This window comes from Cephus cinctus, unplaced genomic scaffold (genome assembly GCF_000341935.2).
Source record: "Cephus cinctus unplaced genomic scaffold, Ccin1 Ccin1_scaffold0143, whole genome shotgun sequence".
NCBI classification, from domain to species: domain Eukaryota; kingdom Metazoa; phylum Arthropoda; class Insecta; order Hymenoptera; family Cephidae; genus Cephus; species Cephus cinctus.
Window position 1 is genome coordinate 500901 of NW_014332873.1, and position 24392 is coordinate 525292.

At 42.8% G+C, this 24392-nt stretch overlaps 2 protein-coding genes and 1 long non-coding RNA gene across 10 annotated transcripts; 1 reads left to right on the forward strand and 2 right to left on the reverse strand.

The window, feature by feature from the left end:
• The first annotated feature begins 196 nt into the window (after positions 1–196).
• Positions 197–24389, forward strand: LOC107263242 (proto-oncogene tyrosine-protein kinase ROS). Of its 7 annotated transcripts, none has more exons than XM_025080621.1 (21): positions 197–2704; positions 8154–8213; positions 11863–11922; positions 12186–12276; positions 13532–13764; positions 13862–14101; positions 14762–14909; positions 14980–15476; positions 15560–15849; positions 15943–16299; positions 16403–16715; positions 16831–17163; positions 17235–17836; positions 17916–18554; positions 18629–20022; positions 20100–20525; positions 20598–20821; positions 20904–21374; positions 21439–21802; positions 22089–22139; positions 22318–24389. In XM_025080621.1, exons 1-21 carry the CDS (start codon positions 2552–2554, stop codon positions 23187–23189), a joined length of 7818 nt encoding a protein of 2605 aa, XP_024936389.1. In that variant the 5' UTR covers positions 197–2551; the 3' UTR covers positions 23190–24389. The 7 variants fall into 7 exon arrangements, with proteins under 7 accessions (XP_024936389.1, XP_024936393.1, XP_024936392.1 ...); XM_025080625.1 differs by having other exon boundaries at positions 13862–13972; XM_025080622.1 differs by having other exon boundaries at positions 2552–2704; positions 20601–20821.
• LOC112493744 lies at positions 2711–7066 on the reverse strand. 2 transcript variants are annotated; one of them, XR_003058420.1, is made up of 4 exons: positions 6777–7066; positions 4278–6669; positions 3459–3538; positions 2711–3347 (listed from the first exon to the last, which is right to left on the reverse strand). It is a non-coding gene; the product is annotated as an uncharacterized LOC112493744 (long non-coding RNA). The 2 variants fall into 2 exon arrangements; XR_003058421.1 differs by having other exon boundaries at positions 4264–6669.
• Positions 12284–13525, reverse strand: LOC107263245 (cAMP-dependent protein kinase catalytic subunit alpha). Its single transcript, XM_015730228.2, has one exon. It carries the CDS (start codon positions 13403–13405, stop codon positions 12359–12361), a length of 1047 nt encoding a protein of 348 aa, XP_015585714.1. The 5' UTR covers positions 13406–13525; the 3' UTR covers positions 12284–12358.
• Positions 24390–24392: the final 3 nt, after the last annotated feature.

Sequence of the window (24392 nt, forward strand, 5' to 3'; positions counted from 1 at the left end):
ACAATGTATTGAAATTCCTATATTTCATCTTTGCTTTCTTCTTCGTACTATCAGTGACATTAATTATATTCACTAGATTGTCAAGCTCTTTCAAACCACGTAAACAATACATATTATAGTAATGACGTGTTAACATGGAATATTTACATCTGAAACGTTTCTCCTAGAATTGAATGTATTCCTCTTAATAAAAGATATTAAAGTGACTAATGTTTAATCTAAATGACAGATCCACCCGCACCCCGTATATGAGCAGTCGACAAACAGGCATACAGAAAGAGAAACGGACGCAGTGTTCAGGATTGACTCGAGAGCCCATTCCTCCTCCTCGTCTGATGTCCTTCGATTGCCTTAATGGGCTCGAATAGTGGCCATATCGAATCAATCAGAGCAACTGAAATCTCCCTCAGGATGATATATTTAATTGGAATCACCCTTCATAAAAGTATGTTCCATCAATAAGAAAAAAAAGTGCAGTTACTCCGTAAGTAAATCATAAAGAGATTGTAAAAGTTCCCCTAAGGCCCTGAGAGACGTTACAGATAGAGACATTAAGTCTTTGAATTACTCAAGAAAACCAATCAAGAGGTTCTACCCTATTGCACAATATCATTGATCATCTCTGCTTATCTCTGCATCGTAATTCGACATACCCAATAAGGTAGGCACGACAAAGTACGAGTGGATCTGTCAGTTTTTCCGACATTCCATTTTCTCGCTCTCTTCTAAACGAGCCTGATTGACCCTAGGATATGGGAGTGTAGGCTGCACGGGACAGATTAAGGATGTAACGTTTGTTGTAGGCATAGATCATCATGATGACTCGTAACGAGTGCGTGTCGAGCGTTAGGGCGATCATATGGGTCTGACTACTACGGCTACTGTGGCTACTATGCGCTACTATGGTTGTGAGTGCTACTCGTATATTCCCTGTAGTCCATACCAAAAAGGAGGAGGAGCGAGTGGAGATAGCTAGTGAGCAAGAGAGCAACTCGGTAAGCCAGTAACTAAGCGAGTTGGAGGTCGGAGGAGTATATTGGCTATTTCCGCAGGAAGCTCTAGGTAACCTGTAACGGCCATTGAGATTGGGATTGAACGCGCAATGATAGTTTCATAACGAGTCGATTTGAAAAGCTCATCCGATTAACAGGTGAAAAAGAGGATTATTAATTAAAAGGGCTAATGCATATATGAATGCATCGGTGAATTGCCAGAGGCTAAAGGAATCTGAAAAGTAAAACCTGATGGAATTGAATGATCTGGCCAGGAATAGGTACCAGAACGGTGTACACAAATTTTCAGGTAAACAAAACAAAGATCTTTTCCGAAAGGCGCTCTTGGTAAAGAAAGGTCTTGTTTGAGGATCTCTCTCCAGTTTACATTGAACCGCGCGACAATACTTGTGACTAAGAAAGGGGAGAGGTCACTAAAAGCGAGAGGACAGCGGATCTCCATCCGACGTTGTGTCCATACCTACACCTAACTAAACACCCAAGATCATCCCCTAAGAAGAATCTATATGGGTCCATAGGATTTTTCACAGCTCTCATCATTGACATTGACATTAGCAGAGTGAGTCTACCCAACAGTGTTTTTTTATGTACAATACTCTATGTATCGATGAACTTCAAATATCATATCGAGTATTGATCTTACGAATGAGCATCTTTCAGGTTCTCGTTGCGACCTCAGCGCTAGGAAGACCGGTTGATCAATCTATCGGCACGTGCGAACATATGAATGAAAGTTCAGGAGTACCATAGTAAGAACAGGTCAATCTGCCAATTGACCAGTAGTGAGTAGTAGCTATATATAGTTCACAGTATGTATATATATATATATGTATAGCTGTCTATGAACGAAGATTCAAATCGTTTCACTCTGCGGCTTGTATTATTGTCAAGTGAAGTAGTCGGCAGCTAGTGGTTCGTAATGAGAATGAAAATGAGAATGGGAATGAGGGATGGTCAAGGGGAGTGAAGCGATGAAAGTGGATAAGGGTCCCCGGGACTTGGTCGCTTCGTGGCTTCGTGTAGTGGGAGTCCGGCTTTACTGTCTGCTGCCAGTTCGTAGTCAGTTGCTCTTATGCTAGTCACCGGCAAAGGACAGAGCTGCTCTTCGAAGTTATCGAGCGTCGCGATTTATTTATACACATACACATAGTAATTCCAAGAGATATTTTAACGAAACAAATATTTGACAGACTACCAATATTTTGGTGTATTTTTTTTTTGAAAATTAGTGAAGGTGGCACGCTTGTGAGATACAGCTTTATTTTTGTTGGTTTTCAGTGAATTTAGTGCTGACGGATAAAATCTGTGCGTGAAACTTTTTATCTTATGATAAGAACCTAGTGGGTGATTCACTCGAGGAAAGAAGACAATGTGGAGAATGCAAATTTGAATATTGATCAAAGGACACTGCCGGGTCCTCAGCCGTGGATGAGCAGACGAGAGGAAGATGCGTGGAAGATGAAGATTAGAATTTAAAAGGGTGCTTTTTTGGGGGAACCGCGAAGGTCTTCGAGGGTTTTATGTAGGGGCTGGATATTATGTTAGAGAAGAGGCTATGCGTGTTATTGAAGGTGCTGGTGTTGACGGGAAGCGTCGCGACGCTCCTGCCGGAAGACCTCGAGGTGCGGAGGCCTCCAGGAAGTCTGCAAGAGGAATGCGCCTCCAGATGTCCGGATCTCGATTTGAATCAGGTAGGATAAAATCTTGAAGAGCGCTTCGAAGAGATGCCGATATCGAATTAATCAGATATGCCGCAAAGTCCTTCATGCTTTGCGGATTCCACAGGACTCTTATTTTTATTTAGAATCTTTGAATTTTTTTTTATAACCGTTTTTCGTTACACTCAACGTCCGTTATTTTCTCACGTTCAGCTACCATGAATCCTGCGATGCGGAACGTCCGCAGCATCCAGCACTCTGTTACTCTTCTCCAGGAATTCTTGAAATGTATTTTGAAGTAAAATTCTTTTCGAGCACTCATCCACTGACGTCACTCTACGAATAAGCCGGTTTAACGCAATTAATTGCTCCAGATACATTATCCATTAGGCAGCCATTATGGGTATACACATATGTATATGCAGGCGAGAAACTTCAATTGGTCCTGCGCAAACGTTTCGTATTCGCTTCCCCGAACGTTAACAAAGCTTCTCATCCACTCAACAACATATCCCGTTCATGTTCGTCAGTTAATGACGTAAACGTGTCACTATGTAACATTCGCCACTGCAGCTGGAATTTCAATTCAGTCCAAAGAGATGACCAATAACATTTCTGGTTCAGGACTTCGGAGAATCCAAAGAATCCGAAGTGCCCCTCAGATGAGCCGTCCGTTCTTGAGATTGGGATAGATTAAAAGAGGAACATCGATGACACACAAAAAAAGTGAAAGGGAGCGAAGTAAGATATTTGACTGATTTTTAGTAGCGAAAAAAAAAATACCCACAGCAAGTTTGACAGATTTGTGTATAGCTTCGGCGAGTCCATAAAGATGATAGGGTGTCCAATAGAAAATAAATATCCACACTGAATAAAGATATCGTAAAGGTCAATTGTCTGGTATGGAAAATATGGTAAAATCAATGTTCCAAGAGAAATGATCAGGTTTGTTAAAAAAGAAACAGTCTTAAGAAAAATTGCTCGCATATCCACGCAGTGCCGATAACCGAGACGCGATGGCCTTTGAGTAAGGAGTCTGTGGTTGATAGATTCTCCGCGAGCGTTATTTCAATTTAACGTGCAGCTATCTGTCGCTCGTTCAAAACAGCCCCGGAGCAACGGCTAACCTAAAAACAGTCTCGAGCCCGTATTCGGCATTTTTTACCGGCAAAATTCAATTCGACACGCGATTACTCCCAGGCAGATAATAAATCTTATCGGGACCCCAGAAACACAACACCATTCAACAGTCTGTCTCGGTATACCGAATAACATTGTTTACGCGTCTTTGACACTTGCAAGATGTTTTCGTTTGACATGAAATAAAGTCCAAAGCCACATCCATAGCCAGAGTGCTTAATCCTATGCCAGTCGCACAAAGCATTTATCATGTTTACCAGATTTATCGTGGCTGTTTAACCTTGTAAGGAAGACACAGATGCAATAAGCTATCGCAGCACGTGCTCTTTTAAATTTTAACGAGATAAACAGTCACGAACGTCAAAAAGTCACAAATCATCAAAACAAATATTCGTTCCAACCATTACTAACCTATACCTCCATTATATTAAATCCATAATCAATATTTATACCAATATTCACATACTCGTAGAACCACCAAGAGATACTGTCTCAACAAAGAATCCCGACTTTCCGACGCTACGTCTTCAATCACGCTCAGATGTGAACGCAGCTTAAGGCGAGCCGAGCATAGGAAGGCACGGAGTATAAAAACGACTGCACGCGAAGGACGTATCAATTTAACCTCACTCTCCACCCCGAACGTACCATTCATTAATTAACTTAACTACACAACGGCGCATCATCGCTCGCCATAATCCCAGCTTCCACGACCAAAGACGAACTACGTTCATCTCGCTTCTTGGCTATGCTTCGCCTCTAGCCCGTGAAGCGACCATGCGGGTTTCCATTTGGCTTTCTCGGGCAGAAGAAATTCTGGCAAAAAATATCAGAAGGAACGACTAAGAACGCGGGGGGCGATTGGGGGAGTCAATAAGAGACGTGAAAAAAAACTCGTAAAAAAGATGGTACGCCGTTCGGTTGAAGGATAAACGAAATTTAAGATTTCTCAAGGCAAACCGACTCGCTCGAAGTCTGATGCTCCTGCATCCAGACTAATTGATAATTGGCCTCAATCCTCTTCTCGCTATTTGCGGCTTAACACTGATTGCCAGTATAGCAACCTGGTACGATAGATCATTTTTTATTTACTTTCTACAGTTATGCGATACGTTTTACGTATCTGCATTTTACGGTTTTTCATGTTTTTGGTAAATTTTTTTTTTTCATTATGTCGTTTGTCGTCTGCTTTTCAAGCGTCACTATCATTTTGGCAAATTGATGTGTATTCGGGGGTCCGATTGATCGGGAACGGGACAAGAGGCGATAAAGAGGGATCAACGGGCAATTGAATTATGGCAGTGCCGTATAAAAAATTATTTGAAATTAACCTCCCCTCGTCTCCTTATCCTGTCACGTAAATCTTCGTTTTGTAATCTCGACGCGTTACAAAATCTCGTAACTCAAATATCCGATATGAATTTCTATGTGGTGAAAGTGAAAGCTGTGATAACGTGGTTAACACTATTACACCTAATAACTCAACTCTGTGATAATTGATGAAATAACCCTTTTTTACTACCCCCCCCCCACCGGTCACCCCTCTTTAACATAGTTTATGTGACGGACTGTCCTACAAAAAAATATCGATTACAGTACGTACAGGAATTAAAATGCTGATATGGAATTTCGATAAGACGCATAAGAGACACGATCGGTGATTGGTAAACAAGAGTAATAAAGTCTTTATCGTATCTCGAGGTGATGCTTAGGATAACCCTGGATGTTGCGTAACAGGGAACAACCATGTACCATGATTTATGTACGACTTTGGAGGAAAATATCGTATGCATAATATAGTATGTTATTATTATTTTTTTATCTGACAATTCCTCGTCGCGTTCAATTACATTAAAAATGGAGTAACGACCCGGTTCGATTCGACCCGATAACAATGCGAATCTGCGCATCAACCAGCAACGTTATATTACGTAGACAATGAACTTCCTGTCAGACCGTATCCTCCACTCTCTTTCGTTTCACGAGACCGTCAGCCATTTTGGTCCGCCTCGTCTTCTCGTTCCCGACTTCCTAGGGATTCCCCTAAAATCCACTGGACACGTGACTTTTATCCCCTAGGACTCGCGACCAATCAGAATTGCAGAATCGTGGAATCGTCTGTCTTGTCGATCGATCGATTATCTGTTTATCTCGTTTTTCTTTTTAATACCCGTATACAGTTAATAGCTTACGCGAAACTTTTATGGTCGCTTTTGGACTCTACTTAAATTTCCGTGCATAAACAAATCCTGGGAACCGGAGTTTGGCTGTGGTGGGTATGACGTAAGGTCAATTAAAATGTATCTATGCACCCGTCGCTCTGTACACGAAGTCACGGTTCTTGTGTTATGCTGGAAGCCATATTAAGTCGACACTTTATTTCTACGTGGATATTCTATACCTACCGTATACGCGTAGCACGGGGAAGCGTTGTTTTGATTTTATGATTATTTTTTGTATGAAATATATTTTGAAATATGGGTATGAAGTTCTGATGGTTTTTTTTTTAATTTTTCGTGGGTTAATATGGAAACTGTCCGTTAAGTTTATTTCATAAGGGGAACCCACAAATCTCACGAGGTGCAGCGACGTCCTGACGTTCCAACCGAGTGGACACGGTGTGGTTCTGGTATCTGGTATCTGGTGTGGACTAGGTATACACCTAACACCGTGCGACCCTATGTCTGGAGACCGCATGAAAAAACACCTGACACCGTTTTGCCTTAACCTTGAGACCAGGAACACCTTTGCACCTTTGCGCTATGCTTTAATGTATAATTATTGCTGGCTTCGTTCCTATTCGTAATTGCACTCAGCTATCTTGGGGTCACGTAGGCTAGGGTTAGGTCAGGGGTTGCCTGAAATACATTGAATAACAAAAATGTCTAATTTTACATTGTATTTGAATATGAACAAAATTTTGAAAATTTTTAAAAAATCGAAAAAAAATTGTAGAAATCCTTACAATATTTAGGGTGGATTGCGATCGGTTTCTTGAAGATTTTCAACGAACGCAAGCGGAAGGGACGTTATACGATCGCTGAGGAATCAGGATTCAGGAAAGACGCAACAGTTGGCGAGCGTCGTTGTCCGTGACGAAGACGTTCCACGACGGCCTGATGTTAGGAGCGAAGAAAGGGGATGGAAGGTCGAGAAGGGTTTAAGGCCGGAAGAGCAGACCAGGTATACGTCCGGGTGATCCACTTAGATTGGATGTAACTCTGACGAGGAAGGGTTATTTCTTTTTTTTTTTTTTCAAATAACGACTTGACGAAAGTTCGTTAAAGCGCGTGAGAAAGGAAATCGAAGTCAAAGAGTAAATTAGCATTTGAAAATGTGTACGGGCGATTACCGTAAAAGTGTGATTAGTCGATTACAGAATTAAATTCAAGAAATGGATGAACAGCGAACGCGGGAACGGAGTCGTATTATTGAGTGGGGTTCAAAGTTGAGCGCATTGCGCAATGTGACAGCGCCTCGTGGAGACGAAACGAAAAATGAAATATGAAAAAAGACGATTAAATTAATATCGACGCGTGGAAGTCGATAGCCCCGTTTATTCTGACGAGTGTCGAGAAACTCCTTGGTATATCTGCTTTTTTTTCTTCTTTAAAGAGACATGGACCAATCCGTATCTCGGGATAGCAAAACGGTCGCGGATCACTGAACGACAAAATATCTACTACCGATAACCCGGCTTGTATATGCTCTCTCTCTCTCTCGGTCTCTCTCTCACTCTCGAGGGCTTAGGTAACCGTTCAGGGGACAGGAGAAAATAAATTGAATCGCTTGCTGCCTTTAAAAGACAGTAAACTGTTTCATCCGGTTCAATTCGAACCCCCAGTATAGCTACGTGCAATGATAAATCACCGAATTAAAAGTGCGAAGCCGCGTATCGACCAATCCTCTATCCTTGTCCTTGTCTCTCTTATATATATACACAGCAGTAGACCTGGTTACACCCACGTGTATCTTTCAGGTACAATGAGGATTTCCGGGACACAGGTGCACGTCCTGTAGACTCGTCGAGGGGATTTGAAAACGTTAAAATCAACCCTAACGTCGAACAAGATTCACGTCGTTACATAGAAACGTGCTGGTTTAAAAGGGGTGCTAACCGAAGCGTGCCTCCGTCACTATGGGAATTTCAAGCTTCGTTTTTAATGACCGTGTCGTTGGTGTGGCGAAACGTTTATGCTTTAAAGGGCTCCACTCTCGCTCACCTGTTACGCTTTCCTGTTTCAATGAGTAACAACCCTAAGGCTGTGCTTAAGACTGTTCATACTGGGCTAAGAGGTTGTTTCGAATAATATTCTTACGTTGGCATTCTTTTACGTTGCAGAATCGAACGGACGACGCCAGTTCAGAGGTCGGCTGCGGTGTCAGATGCAAGATAGATCAGGTAGGGTGCTTTTACTTTGTTTGACAATTTATTTTCATTGTTTATCGAAACGAGGAAGTGGATTTGAAAAATCGAGAACGAACCGACCCGACCCTCGAGACGATGCTCGGGAATTTGGTCCCTGGTTACAATGAAAGGTACTTCCGTTTCGATGGGGAGCCCCGTTTGCGAAGAGCCAAAGAGTGAGGTTGACTATTTCGTGTGTGTGAGAGAGAGACAGAGCGAGAAAGAGAAAGAGAGTGACGGTGTGTGGACGCTAATGACAAATAAAAACAAAACTCTCCATAGGCACAATGAATGGACGCAGGAACGAAAGAATGGGCGGCGCGTGGGGCTTCGTGTTTTAAATTGGATCGCGTACGAGCGCGGCCTTTGGCGGATGTCGCCAAATTGCCGTGCGACTCCGGATTCTCTGGGTATCTTCCGGAAGTTGACGGGAGAGCGGAGGAAAAGGGATAAATAAATGAAAATAGACAATGCCAGAGAGAAAATACGTGAAAGGGAGGAATTAAGGAAGTTACGGTTTCATCCCCCCAATCAAATCTCACGTTTCCTGCACTACTAGTGGAATTTCATTTTTTTCGGGCCAAATCGAAGGAAACCCCCGTCTCTGCGTACCGGAAGGATATTCAGCAAGGCGTATCTCCACGATGGGAAACGCCGAACCAGTAATTACGTGTTTGGGATTCGGGACAAACCGACTGTTTGGATATTCATTATGCGCACCCCCAACGACCTTATCGAAAACATGCATTCGTTAAATTTCAAGCTGGCTTACGTGTGTAACTTTATCGGGTGGTGGACGAGGGGTAGTTATGCAGGGGGGAGATATGGGAGGGAAAAAGAGCCTAGAACATGGTTCGCTCTACGCGCGCGATATATGCGAGTTTACAATATGTAATTTCCCAGCGACCAGTCATTTCACGCTCGACGCCAGTTAGAAACGCGCCATTAAGGCGAAAGAAGGGGAACGGTATTTCTATAGGGGAAGGAGCGTATGTACTTTTATACGTGCTCCAGGGATTTCGAAATTCTCCAGGACCGAAAGAAACGCCGCGATACTCTGCTTTGTGTACGCGGCCATAGCCTGTTATTGTCTCCGGCCAAAGTTGGACCAGAAGCAGAAAGGGACCACCGACCGGGAACAAGTGGCTTGTCTCGAGCATCGGCTACCAGAAGTTACTCAGGTCTACTACCCACTTGGGGCTAGACGACATAAATAACAGTCGACGGAGACCACCCTTTCGTTGTTTACTAGTTCGAAAAGGGGGAAAAACTGGAATTTCCAGATTGCAGTTTACAGTCAACTGTTTAGACCATGAGTTCTGGAGGATTTTACTATGATACGTACGTCACGAGTATCTACCATCTACCATCTACCATCTACCATCTACCATCTACTATCTACTATCTTCTAACCAAAGTCACTAAGCGAGTAGAGAGGGCCACAGCCAGGCTATAATATGTGTCGAGTATTTAATGAGGAAGTGAGAAATTAGCGTCGGTTGCGTCGTACAAATGGCTACGTCTTTTTCCACCGTTCGGCAGCCTGGTCAACCCCGTCTGGGGATCATAGACCGATCCACCACCAGACACAATAATCCCCGAGATCTCAGTCAGCCCGCCGATCACTCCCAAGCGATCGATCACGGGTCACTTAATCGATCTCGGGCACTTCAACTCATTTACAGAGTGTATTGTCGCATAGCAAAGACAAAACGAACGAGTAAAGTTTATCTGGGACTTATCAAGGCCCCCTTTTCCTTCATCGAACTTTTTGAGTTACGCTCGTAGCTGACCTATGGCGATACCCTGGTACCCATCAGCGGGGTACCCTCGCTCCACTCACCACTACTCGTCGCTACGTCACAGATCGTACCAATCACACACGTTCGGACCAACACACTGATCCTTTTATTGCCTCTACTCATTGACTTTTATTCCTTTCTAGCTTTGCTTATTATTTTCAAAGATACGATAGGACCCCGTCTTGTTTGTGCAATGGCGCCTCTCAGATCATCCCAGTCTCGGGACTCAAGACTCAGACCACTTGTCTTGGTACAGTCAGTCAAGTCGTACAAGAGATACGTGAAAAATAAAAAGATCCGATACTTGAATTCCCAGCATCAATTTAGACTTGCGTTTATATTTATTTACGGGGGTTTACGTAAAATTGACTATTTTTACTATTTAATACGCGGCACCGTCGATTACACGTGTTACGTAATATTACGCAACTCCCCGAAACAATGTACAACAGTTGCATTACCTACAATGTCCGAGTGTCACACTCACGGATATAATGGTTATGGAACACCCTGTATGCGTGACTATTATATCCCTGAGTGTGACCTTTAACACTGTAGCCATGTAACTGATGTATCTGCTTTGGCCTGGCAGGTATCAGATCCACAAAGTCGTGTATTCGAAACTCAAGGAGGCCAGTGTATACGGAACGTCGTACGAGTGGTGGCACACTAAGAGATTACTGATTCGCTATGACTCGGGTTAATGAAATCCGACTCCCGAGACTCTTGAGCGTCGCGAATCTCCTGGCTGTATGTATATTTACATTTGAATGAACGAGTAGACGCTCGACGTAACGACGCCACTGAGCGTCTCTTCTACGTTTATGCATTCACGGGGTTCATCGGCTGCTTTTAAGATTTTTACTATGGTTATTCTTGTGATCGGTATCGAATTCCTACCCGCGTTACCGTATCACTGATGGATGCTGCGCTGTATATCTTCGGGACTAAGTATTTAATGATGATTTTGATAGCAATGATAATAACAATGTTTCTTGATACGACGTGTACCTTTTTTTTTAATGCCACGTGGAAGACTTCAATTCGGCATCGTAAATCCATGCACGCTGGAGGACCACTTCTTATTATTGAACGTAGGCGTTACTTGAGGCACGTGCCACGCGTCGGGTATTATCTTTTAAAAAATTACAGTTTCACTTCGAAGCTAACTCGTACGAATTGCGTCACGAGACTTGGACGCTCGTTATTTTGCTACGCTTACTTCCGGAATTTAAGTTTTAGGCCTTGTACCGAAGAATTCGATGCGATTCGTTTTTGTGGAATTTTTTTTTAAAATTCTACAATTATTCGGTATCACTTGAGATTTTTCTAGGGAATTTAGTCTGTGACGTGTAGTTGTATGGGGGTGAGTGGGGGGGTATCCTTCGATAAGTAATGGCTGTATGCGTTAAAAAATCCCAGGCAGCACTGAAGGCCCCTGGAAAAATGTCATCCATCACTTAAGGCCGAGAAACGAGACACTGGGGTCGTTTATAAGTAATTATTATGGGACGGACGTCTGTCAAGTGGTGGCATGGTGCTTGGAGGAGTCCATGAAAATCGTTTTATGCTTAAAAAGAAACCGGCTGAAGTTTCTGGACAAAAAAGAAACTGTACTGAGTTGCGTAAGATTATGAATGTTACTAGAGGTTACTAGCTAGTTACTTTTAGACCCTCGGAAACGTCCACAAGCCTGCGACAAAAAGACATTATGCTCTGTTTACCGATGCTCGTAAATTACTAGACCGATAACTAGTGACTTTTTAAATTTAGATTTTTTTTTGTTTCAATCTTTAGGAAAATTCCTAACCTAACTTTTTTTTACGTTTTATCTGTTTCAGTGCACAAAGGGTTGTGCTGCGTGGCAGCAGGCATTGGAAACAAGCTGTCAAGCGGTTTGCGTGAGTAATTGGTCATGGTCATTTATTTAAGGGTTATGTTTTCTATTTAAAAAAAAAAATGAAGCGAAGTTGGCAATCACTTGGCGATTTCTATTGCCTCTATTAATTATTCTTGATGCTCCATTATTTTAAGCATGGCGGATGGTCTTCGATTTATTTGATTGTTTCTGAGTGGCATACGTGTGAAATGGGGTTCTGATAAATTCGTAAACACGGTTCACTATTGTGTTTAATCGATTATTTGGATTTTTTTTTTTTTTTAGAATGGAACCCAAGAGTTACTACCACCGAAGGAGTTGTACTGCGTGCTGGGATGTCACGATGCTCTGAATCGCTATTTCCAACAGCTCAAAGGTAATCAATGGAATAATTTGATACTGCATTCAGGTCCTTATTGGCTAGATGATAAACTGTATTACTGATACATTTGTGACAATTAAAAATCTATGAATTCCTTAGCGTAACGATCTATCGTGTCTAATGTCAATTGTTCCTCTTCGTAGTGATCGAAGTTACTCGTGTCACTTGGACCAGTGCATTTCGGTACAAAAGTGGGTTCGACCTTTTGATAATACATGAGAATCCAATCAGTCGTGCGAAACCATCGATGCTTCTTGATGTCCATAGGACCATCCTTGAGATTCCCATAACGCTTAGTCAGGTCGACCTGAAGCAGATTCTTCAGGATGTCCCTGAGGTCTTCGCCAAAGTGCGAGACGTGCTTGTATTTGCCGGCTACGATCTTCTCGTAGATCTTCATGGGATCGTGAGCGTAAAAGGGCGGGAAACCGGCGTTCATTTCAAAAATTAATACGCCAAAGCTCCACCAGTCCACGGACTTTCCGTAACCTTTCGAGAGGATGACCTCAGGTGCCAGGTATTCGGGGGTCCCGCAGAGAGTCCACGTGCGGCCGTCGACCAATTTGCAAAATCCAAAATCCGTGACCTTGAGGTAACCGTTTTTGTCGATTAAAATATTCTCAGGCTTCAGATCCCTGTAGACCAGACCGCAGTGGTGCAGGTACTCCAGAGCCAGGGCGACCTGAGCTGCGTAAAATCTTGATAAGGGCTCCGTGAACTTTCCCATATTTCTCAGATGCGAGAACATCTCGCCGCCATTTATGAACGGCAGTACCATGTAAACGTACGAGTTGTCCTTAAAGAAAAACTCCATGTAGACGACGAATGGAAATTTCAGGCTCTGAAGGACCCTCTTCTCGTTGCTGGTGTGCTCGATCTGCTTCATCCTCACCAGCTTCCCCTTCTCGAGTATCTTCATCGCGTAATATGTTGAACTTGGTTTATACTTGACAAGCACCACGCGGCCGAAGGCACCAGTACCCAGGGTACGAAAACGATCGAAATCGTCGAGCTTGGCGCTTTCCTGTTTTTTGGATTTCCACTTCTCCAAAAAAGACACTTTTAAACCGTCGAGAATCGTTTGATAATCGTTAAAACCTTTCTCTCTTTCCTTCTCGTCCATGATAAATCGACTTTCCGAGAATCTCCAATCCTCTGACGTTGTCGCCGAGTGAAAACAAAAGAAAACATCAAGAAAGTACCATTAATGGCCATTTTCAGATCAATCAGACCTGTCCTTTATTTACAGCCGAAATAGGAACCCCATCGGCACCGGCACTTGTGGCAGATTCCTTAACGGCAACATCCCTTAGACTGGAATGGAAGGGGATCGACGTGGAGCGACGCGGGGGTGGAATATCATACCTGGTACAGTGGCGCTACGAGGAGCTAGCAGAGACCTGGCAATACTGTCGAAATCAATCGTGGGGCGAAGACGATCAAATTCTAGTCGAGAATTTACAACCTTACACGAAATACAGGGTGAGTCCCTAAAATCTTCGTTTTAGGTTAGGTCGTACCCCGGATCAAGATCGTACACAAAATCCATCCTTCTGACCCCTGCTAATCTTTGTTCCAGTTTCGCGTAGCGTTGTTGCTAAAGTCCACGCAACACAATCCAGAGCCAATTGTTTCTGCTCCCAGCGTGGTGATCTTGACTCATTCAGCTGGACTCCCGACATCAGCACCGGTAATTGTTCGGGCGGCAGCCGTAGATAGTTGCCGCGTGTCGGTCTCCTGGGAACCGGGCCCGTTCCCAAATGGGCCACTCTTGTCCTATGTCCTACGGCTACAAGGGGCTGACTACTCCCAGCTTAAGGTATACGCCACGCCAGAACTCGACCTGTTCTCCAGAGTCCACCTTGTCTTTCAATTTTTTTTTTTCATTGCGCTACTCGACGTCTCTTTGCTAAAATGTGCCGCGCGTTTTCACGGTCCTATTTTGTGCCTATTGAAATTCTCTATGTCGTTTGTCTCTTTCTTCTCTACTTTAACTCGCATCAAACTGTCGTACGACGAATCCTTTCGATGCGCACAAAACTCGCTTTGCTCTTACTGCTCCTTCTGCGCTCGAGAGAGCAATTAAGTCATCGAGTGTACAGCTGGTTCTGCAAGCAATAGGCTTACTCGCTTGAACGGGAGTCAATTAAGAAGTGGAATAATTTTTGATTTTATTAAATTATTATTTTTCATTATATTCAATTCCGTCTTCTTTATTGGTTCGCGTAATATATATGCTTTGCCGAATAACCTCTAACTCGCTTGGTCGCTGAATGACGTCACTGAATGCTTTTTATTTATTACTATGTGAATTCGCTATTGGCATCTTGAAAACTTGCAAGAACCAGGAAATCTCGAACACTACGTTTCTGGCATGGCGTTCTATCCTATCCGCTAGTTACACTTTAACAGGGGACTTTAAGGGCTGGAGACTATACAATCAGATTACTACATGTTTTCCACATCTCTTCGCAAACAGGATATACCAGCCTCCGAAAACACGGATCACTACATGTTTCAAAATCTCGAACCAAATAAAAATTATTCCATAAACGTCACCATGAGGAATGGCGTTGGCGAAGGACCACCAGCTATCATCTATATATCGACCACTCCGGAACCAGCTGGTACGATTTTCAGCAACCTCAGCTGTCCAATTGACATATAGACGGTTCGTAACGATCTTTATACTTTCAGTCAAGGACACTCAGCAACCAATCCTCATCCTTGGGGGGGAGCATACCGTCATGAAACAAGGTGCTGACATGTTGGAGGAACCAGCTTTGGTTTATCGTACAAGCAGCATCATCCGTGGCATAGCCATACATGTAGCATCTGCCCAGCTGTTCGTATCCGATTCGACTGGATACGTGTATCGAACTTCCATAATCGAGCCAACTGAGCCAATACCAGTCCTGAGTCCCAATCAGGCGAATTTTAAACCACTGGGTCTGTCCGTCGATTGGCTGAACCTTCATCTATACGTTCTGGGTGAAGTCAAACACGCGACTACCGTTTGGCAGATTGCTAGATGCAATTTGGATGGAAGAGGACTGACTGTCGCCATGGCTGGTTTTCTTACAAGACCATCTCACATAGAGGTTGATCCATATAACGGATATCTTTTTTGGGTTACTCGTAATGGACTCTACAGATTGGATTTGTCTGACATCAGTAATGGGGTAAAGCACGAGGTAATAGCTTTTTTCAAATTTTAATAAAATTTTGTAAAATTTTGAAAATTTTCTTTTAATATTTGTACAATTGACTTTGGCAGGTGCAACCGTATTTGATTCTCGAAGATCCTGACTTGGGTGCGTTCACCGTTGATCATACGAATTTTCGATTGCTGGTACCACATCATACTCAAAATACTGTGATATCTGTATCCCTGGATGGTCGCGAGGTTATAAATCTGAGGAACAATACTCAGAAACCAAAATTCAAAAATGTCGTATCCTTGGCTATGGCCAATGGTCTCTTTCGGTGGACCAACGGGGAAGAAGTTCTGACGGAAGATTATCATGTGGGGCAGAACAGATATTTTCACAATGCCTATCCTGATAGGTGAGGAGCCAGCAAGATACTCATGCATGACACGAGCAAGAAGTTAATGGTGCATATGGAAATTGCATATATATTTTTTTTTTTCTTTCAAAGACGCGACGGGTCATTCGTTAGCGTCAGTGTCTTAATGGATGCCAGTCAGCCAGTTCCGGTACCGGTAAATCCACCGACTGGAGTCCAGGCTGTCTTAGGAGCCGAAAGAGCAAAGGTATCCTGGCAAGCACCTCATCTGTTGGGTGGACAAGGTAAAGGTGCCTGGCAAAATTGGTCCTACGAATTGGAAATCAAGGATGAGACAACCGGTGAGACGATTCGTCAAAAAGGAATAGCCGGCGCGTCGCATACGGTTCACCATTTGCGCGAGAGATCAGAATATTCGATTAAGGCTGCAGCATATACCAGTGCCGGTAGAGGACCGTGGTCTACGGAATTTCGTGGACGAACCTTAAGGTATGGAAATACTTAAAAAAATTTACCAGTTTGTAGAATATGCTTCAGTCTCTTCATAGACCCTAGGGAGTAGAGATTTTTCATTGGAAAATTACGTTTGCAGTGATCCAAGGGATGGCTCCTACGCATCCATATTGTGGTCTGCCAATGAAGGTTTATTGAGAAGTGACGTAACTGGAGAAAACGTGGACACTCTTATACACAAAACAAGTCTGAAGGATTCTGATAACGAATATCATATTGTGGATATATCCTGGTACAAGGACATACTGTATCTAGTGGGAAATAACTCGATTCTGTATCGATACAATATTACTAGTCACCAGAAGACCAGGCTGAATATTAATTCTGTGGGTAGCATAGCCGTGGATTGGATATCCAAGAAATTGTATTGGGCAAATCCAAAGCAACAAGTAGTAAGTATCGCGATGAGTCGATTGACAAAAATCATTATTTTTGTCTACATAAAATTTGCTTTCTCACTTTTTTACACATCCAAATAAAGCAGTCTGTGATTTTCACCCTTTCTAGATAACACGCTCCAATTTAAATGGTTCGCAACACGAGACAATGTCGATCCTAGCCATTGTTAAAGAATTAATGATAGATTCTCTGGAGGCTTATTTGTACTGGTCGACAGGACACGCGGTGGAGGTTGCCAGACTCAATGGTCAGGATAGGAGATATTATCATTCTGATGAGATTTTCAATGGGAAACAGGTGATGGGTTTGACTCTAGATACAGAAAACAGATACGTATATTGGATCGTGAGAAGCTATGAGAGCGGATCGGTGGTCTACAGAGCTCCAACATCCGAGAGGATCCCGATGAATTATAAAATCGAACCTGAGAAGGTTCGTGAGGTTGTTATTAAAAAAAAAAAGGAAACCATTTTGTTTGTATTATTTTATTAAATATCTGAATTTATCATCAGGTGTCAGCTTTGCAACATCCAAGCATGCAAGGACCGCTCTGTTACTTCTCGGAGCACCTGCTGTGGCTTCAGGACGACAGAAATGCTGTTATCGGCGATATGACTGGTCAGAATACAGCTGTTATCAATGGAATCACATTGTCGGGTCTTCATATGGTATCCATTATGGATACAGCACTGCATCGATATCCAATGAATCTCACTGCAGAGAATATCGTGGTACTGCCACATCCTGTCGATCTTGACAGCATCAGAGTCGTCGGTACTTGGCGTAATTTTAACGTCTCCTGGGATCCCGTCAAGAATGTCAATTACGGAACTGTCTTTTACGAAGTCAAATTTGCTGATTATATAAACACCAATTCACAAGCGGAGATCACGACGGAGACTTCTATGCCGTACAATAATTCTGAACAGATCCTTCCCTATTCCGTATTGGAGGTCACCGTAAAGGCCTTCACGTACTGGGAGACTTCACATCATTCGAGAAAAATTCTACGGTCGCCACAAAGTGTACCAAGTCAGCCAGTTGATCCGCGGGGATTTGTGGAATTTCAAAAAAATCCCATGCACGAATATATTAATATTTTTGTGATATTCAGGTAAGACTATTTTCAGTTTGACTTTATACGGTTCAAATTTAATGAAAATTATAAGTGAGACGCCTATATTCCTTTGTAGGTGGAATCCACCAGAATTTATCAACGGCGTGATAAAAGGCTACACAGTCAAGCTTTGTTTTACATTGGAAAATACTTATAACCCAGTTTGTGAAATATTTGACGTTGCTGCTAATAAATTGGAGTACAGCGCGCACGATCTTTTGCCAAATACTACCTACTACTTTCAAGTGAGGTCTTATACGGAAGTTGGTGCCGGACTTTATACGGATACCATTGAGGTCTCGACGGAGAACGAATATCCGGTACCGCAGGTATTGGTCGCCACTATGGACGCAGTGAGAATATCGGATTTGGATAGAGGAGTCAATTATACGATAACGAGACACATTGCCGTGGAAGTGGCTTATTTTGCGGCGGAGAATAAAATTTTTTGGATCAACGAAATGCAGGAAATGGTCACTTCCGGTATAGATGGGACGAACGCTACTAAAATCTTATCACTAAATAGTACCGCTCTCAGCCTGTGCGTTGATTGGATATCCAGAACACTATTTTGGACGGAATTGGGATACAAGGAGACCGGAAATCGAATTATGAAATTAGATCTATCGGCTTGGGATGCTGGTGTCCTGAAATATGAAAGTATCGTGATAACAGGAAAGCCCGTGCTTAAATTGGATATTTTACCATTATTTGGGTAAATCAATCGATTTTATCAAAATTCCCATCCTTAGTAGCATCATCCATTAATTCCTTATTTTTTTGAAACAGAATCCTCTACTGGGTAGAACAGACGAAATACGACCGTGGCGTAATGATGCAGTCGGATTTGAACGGAAAAAATATTCAACCCTTTTTCAATCACAACGAAGATTGCTCTTGTCCTTATAGACCGACGGTCTTACCGGTAATGGCAATAGACGATACGGATCCTCAGAATCCAGTGATTTATTGGGTATCTCGGGAAGGTCATTTAAATATAGCCGACATTGACGGATGCGTATGCAATTTGGTTATCAATCAAGAATACGAGAGGGGTTTGCCGCCGACCTCCTTGACCGTCGATAAGATGAACGTCTACTGGTCCAGCATGTTAACGGACCGTATATATTTTGTGAACAAACTTTATCCAGACGTTAGGGGGATACGAGAATTTTACTTATCGAATGTAACAAGCATGAAGGCCATCGGAAAGTCTTTACAATCGTATCCACCGTCAGACTGCCTGGTGCCAACTGGAGAAGAGAATAAAATAGAGGAAATATCGAAAACAGCGAGCAGCATTAAAATAAGGCTGCCAGAGCCTCTTTCACATGTGGGATGCGAGAGTTATCATTTGCCTGGAACTCTATATTCAATTCTCGTGAAAAAATGCATGGAAGATGAGGATTTTCCTTGCGAAGGAAGTTACAAAATGAAGTTTGAAACTTTTGAAAGAGAAATAGTCATTCCGAATTTGAAGCCATTTTCGAAGTACAGATTCGACCTGGGTTTGCGCAATCATTACGGATACGTCGAGGCATCCCAGTCCACTGTGATATTATGGACGGAAGCTGGTGCACCGACGACACCGGAAAACGTCACGGTCCAAGCTCTGACGCCAACCTTGGCTGCTGTTTATTGGATGCCACCGAAAATTCTGAATGGCGCCGAAGTCCGGTACGAGGTGCATTGGAGATCTATTCGTTTGGTAAATGGAGTGAGACAGAAGGGGGAGCAGCTGATAAAAAGTACAGAGGCTCCAGCGAACGGACTATTTTGGGCCATGCTGCAGCCACTACTTCCGGGACAGGAGTACGTCGTCTACGTACGAGCATATCCGGCGAATGTCAGTGACGCTTATAGCGAGAGTGCGGGGGACGTTGTCAAAATGTATCCGGAACCCAGCAATTTGACATTGACAGGAGTCAGCGTCAATTCCTTGAACGTCTCTTGGACGCCGACAGTCAATTTGACTATCAGCCATGTTTTAGAGTTCACTACGGTGGGCTTAGAAAAATGGCAGGTTGCGAAAAGTCCGAAAATCTTAACGGACTGTGTCGAGTATTACATCGATGGACTGCAGCCAAGGACTTTATATAAATTTCGATTAATATTAAAATATCCAACTTATGAGGAAGACTTCATCTGGCCTTCCGATGCCAGATTTACGTTTCAAACACTTGGTGAGTAAAGTATACCTTTTACTGACAAGTAAAACCGCCCATACTCCGTAGAATTATAAATTTCATTTTCGATTCAGGCGATGTACCCAGTGCACCGGGTGTACCAACTGTAACAAAATTACGAAGTTCCGTCTTCCAATTAAATTGGGAACCGGCGCAAGCACATGGCTCTCAGGTGACGCTGTACCGACTGGAAGGCAAATCAATAGACGAATCGAATGACCAGGAAATTGGGCGCAATCAAAGTGACAACTGGGTCTTGTACTACAACGGAACTGATAACTATTGGATAATAATGGGGGAAATGAATGAGAAGTATCGATTTCGCGTTCAGGCACGTAATGCCTATGGCTTCGGTGCTTGGAGCGAGCCAAGTACCATAATCGACCTGACGGAAACTTCTAGTGGGATGTTGGCAGCTCAGCAACATCTTGGATTAGTCTTAGGACTGAGCGTTCCTGTTGTTGTCATAATGCTACTGTGCGTTTGCTATTTTCTTTGCTGTGAGTTCAAATTATTTTACACTAAGAAATCTAGGCAATACACGAATACATGACAAGTCGTATGTTTATCAGCAGTGTACCGGCAGCGTAAGGATGATAAGCAGGCAGTATTACCGCCTGTGGTGTCGGACGTGGAGTTGGCGACACTTCGTGAAATTCCACGTGGAAATTTCGTACAGTCCAACGCACTGTACGCATCCGCCATTCAGAACGACCCGGACGATTCCTCCTTGCCCAAGATACGAAGAGATCAAATAACTATCGCCAAGATTTTAGGCAGTGGAGCCTTTGGCGAGGTCAGCTGAGCTTGCAGTGCTCTATAAAATTTAATAAGACTTCTACGGACTTTTTTGTCATGAGATCGTATGCTCTTTTTAGGTATTTCGAGGAAACGCTAAGGATCTCGATGGACCCGGTATCACACCAGTCGCCATTAAAACATTACGCAAGGGTGCGTCAGCCCAGGAAAAAACAGAGTTCTTACAAGAGGCGCGTTTAATGAGTCACTTTAGGCATAAGCACGTGCTGCGTCTCCTCGGAGTCTGCCTAGACACGGATCCACCACTTTTGGTCTTGGAATTGATGGAAGCTGGAGATTTATTAAGCTACTTAAGAGCTAGTCGGTCCTTACAGTCGACGGATCCTCGAGCACTGCGCCTTCAGGATTTACTAGGAATGTGCGAGGACGTGGCCAGAGGCTGCCGCTACTTGGAAGAGCTGCACTTCGTCCACCGTGATCTGGCTTGTAGAAATTGTTTGGTATCAGCAAAGGAGCGTGAAAATCGTGTGGTCAAGATTGGTGACTTTGGTCTTGCCAGGGACATCTACAAAAATGATTACTATCGTAAGGTACGTACAGACAATAGTTTGAGTTACGTTTCAAAAAGTAATGTATTAATGAATAAAATCGTAGGAGGGTGAAGGTCTACTTCCGGTTCGTTGGATGGCTCCGGAGTCACTCGTCGACGGGGTCTTCACTTCCCAGAGTGACGTCTGGGCGTTTGGCGTTCTCATGTGGGAAATTACGTCACTGGGCCAGCAGCCGTATCCAGCAAGGACAAACTTAGAAGTCCTGCATCACGTACGCGCTGGTGGCAGATTACCTAAACCACCAAATTGTCCACCGGCACTCCACAGACTGATGTTGCGTTGCTGGAGTTCTGCAGACTCCAGACCCAGTTTTAAGACTTGTCTGGAGCACGTGATTACGCTGAGGAATATTACGGAGGACGCCACGCTGATTCCCGTTCATGCTGGACATTATTTGGCGAGGCGAGGTTGGTTGCTGCATAATTATAGGAACGCTGCATCTTATGGATCACGCAGATCTTCAAGCATGTTGTTCTCTCGCGTCCGACATGTTATTTCTGATTTATTAACAGTTCTTGGCAGAGACATCTCTCTTGCGTTCAGTAAAGTCTCGTTAGTTACGGTGTTGAGCATGCCACTCGAAATCTAATTACTTGATACGACTTAACAACTTGCAATATTATATTTTATTGTTTTTCTTCTTAATATTGTGCTTTAACAAATACTGATCCATCGCATGGCCCATGCTTGCAGGCGTGTCTAACATGGCTTACTTTGCCGACGAGAATCAAAATCATAACTCAGGTGGGTCTCATTTTTTATCAATATATATTTTAATTCAATATAATCTTATCGCGTCTCCCCTAATGCACGAAAAAAGACATTTATTATAATTCCACAATTTTGAGTCCCATAAATTTCTGATATGCTGTGGTGCACGTGAATAAATTATTTGTACAATCTAGCATTGAATTATTTTCAGGAAATTCATGGAAGTCGAGTAGTTCCGAAGGAAGTAGGGATATGCAACCATTCCTACAGGATTCCCATACCAATGGGACATTATTAGGCTCAAACGAGGTGCCAAAGTATTTGGAGTTATTAGCTGATAATGAGGAAATCGACGTGCGGGATAATCGTAGCGATTACGAAGTGCCTCGATCTATTCAGATACCAGATTCGGTATTAAGGAAATCAGAGAAAAACTCAATTACGGAACCGAAAGAGAATACCAGCAACGAGGGTACGGAGACGCATTGCGATGCTTCGTCGGACGAACGAGAGCAGATGGAAAAAAAGGTTAGACAAAAAAGGGCATCGGTAACCAGTTTAAATTTGCCAGAACGCAAAAGAGCTTCCGTGACGAGCATTGGAGAAAAGTCTAACACCCTGGACGGTTCGGCAATGGGAAATGCGGTCAAGTCTTTTTCCAAAAGGGATTCTCTGAGTTCACTGAGTGAGAGGAGGAAGGGAGATAGAAGCATAGGGCAGAAGAGAGGATCCGAAACTAGCCTGGAAAATAGAAGTTGCAGCTCGAGAAGTTCCTCCGTGAGCCTGGCGCCATCTACCAGACCCAGCTCTTCACTAATCAACTCCCAAAATCCGTTTCCACCGAAGAGCACCACTGGCACCAGCAGAGGCAGTCTAATATGTGATACGAATAACGTAAAGAACAGTTTGCCAAAGCTGCAGAGGACCCATTCGACTTTGCCAAATGGCAAAGCCAATATACCGCTGGTGATTAACGGTGCTCTTTTGAAATTGTTACGGCAAACGTCAGGAGTCGAAGATGGCGGCGATATCGTCACTTATACGAATATTAATTCGGATGCTGTGAGAGTGAACGGTTCGTAGATGGACAAGTGATAATATAATTATTAAAAGACATTTAAGACAGAGCGTATCTTCGTTCCTAATTCTGGTTTTTTGTAATAATTGTTAGTATCGACGGATACCTCTTTTTTTCAATCGTGGACTCGTTAATGGGGATTATTTTGAGAGAGGAATAAGCGTTCTCTGATTTTACTATCGGAGAACCGATGACTGCCATGTTAACGTACATGTATAAAATCCATGTACTGGTTAATCAATAATACTAAACAGTAGGGAGCGTTTAATTAATGTATTTATTAAAGTAGGCTGTACTGGAAAGGACTTCCGACTGTCAACGTACAAATTTGAAAATCAGAGGCTAAGGATACCTTGTTAAGTTTACAAGATCTTGAAAAGGTATATTGAGATGTTGAGTATATTGTCAAATTTTATAAGGTACAAAAACAGAAGGAACGACAAGGACACAGTCGTCCGACAATCGTAATTCTAAGTTTGATGTTGTTTGATTATAGCGAGCATACGAATGCTTGATTCTCCATGTTGCCTTAAAGTCACAGTTACGTGAATGTATGCAATCTGTCAATCATGCTGAATTATTATTAAGGATCATTGTAAATACTTATTCATTCAGAATCTGTCGTAATACTGCAACTACTTTCACTCAACGTGAAATAATAAATATCGGCCATGTTTTTTTTTTCTTGCGAAGCAACGTATTAACACATACCACGTGGGAAAACATGTAGTAGACTCTATGAGAAATCTGTACTCTCTCACGCATTTAGAAACTGTGCTAGGAGAATCCGATGATTTATTTATGTAATTATTTATCTTTCGTGTGAATAGGGCTACTTCTTTCAATAAGTCTTCCCTGTTTAAAGTCACAAAACCATTCCCCTGAAATAACGTGCACATATCTATTGTTCCTTAAGTACGTTTATAATTCCCAATTAATTATAAGTCATGTAAACCTGTTCGTAGATAATCATTATTTTTGTACATAACTTTTGAGTGAAAATCTACGATGAATTACGATAGGAATTGTAACATTTGAACAATGTGAAACGGAAATGCAGGCGTGACAAAAATGGTGGTCAGTGGAGAAAGAGGGAAAGTGGCAAGTAAAAGATGAAGGACTTGTCACGATGGAATAATTGTCCTTGGACCAAGAGTTAAAGACAATAATTGTAAATAAGAAAATAAATTAATTCGCAAAGGATACGC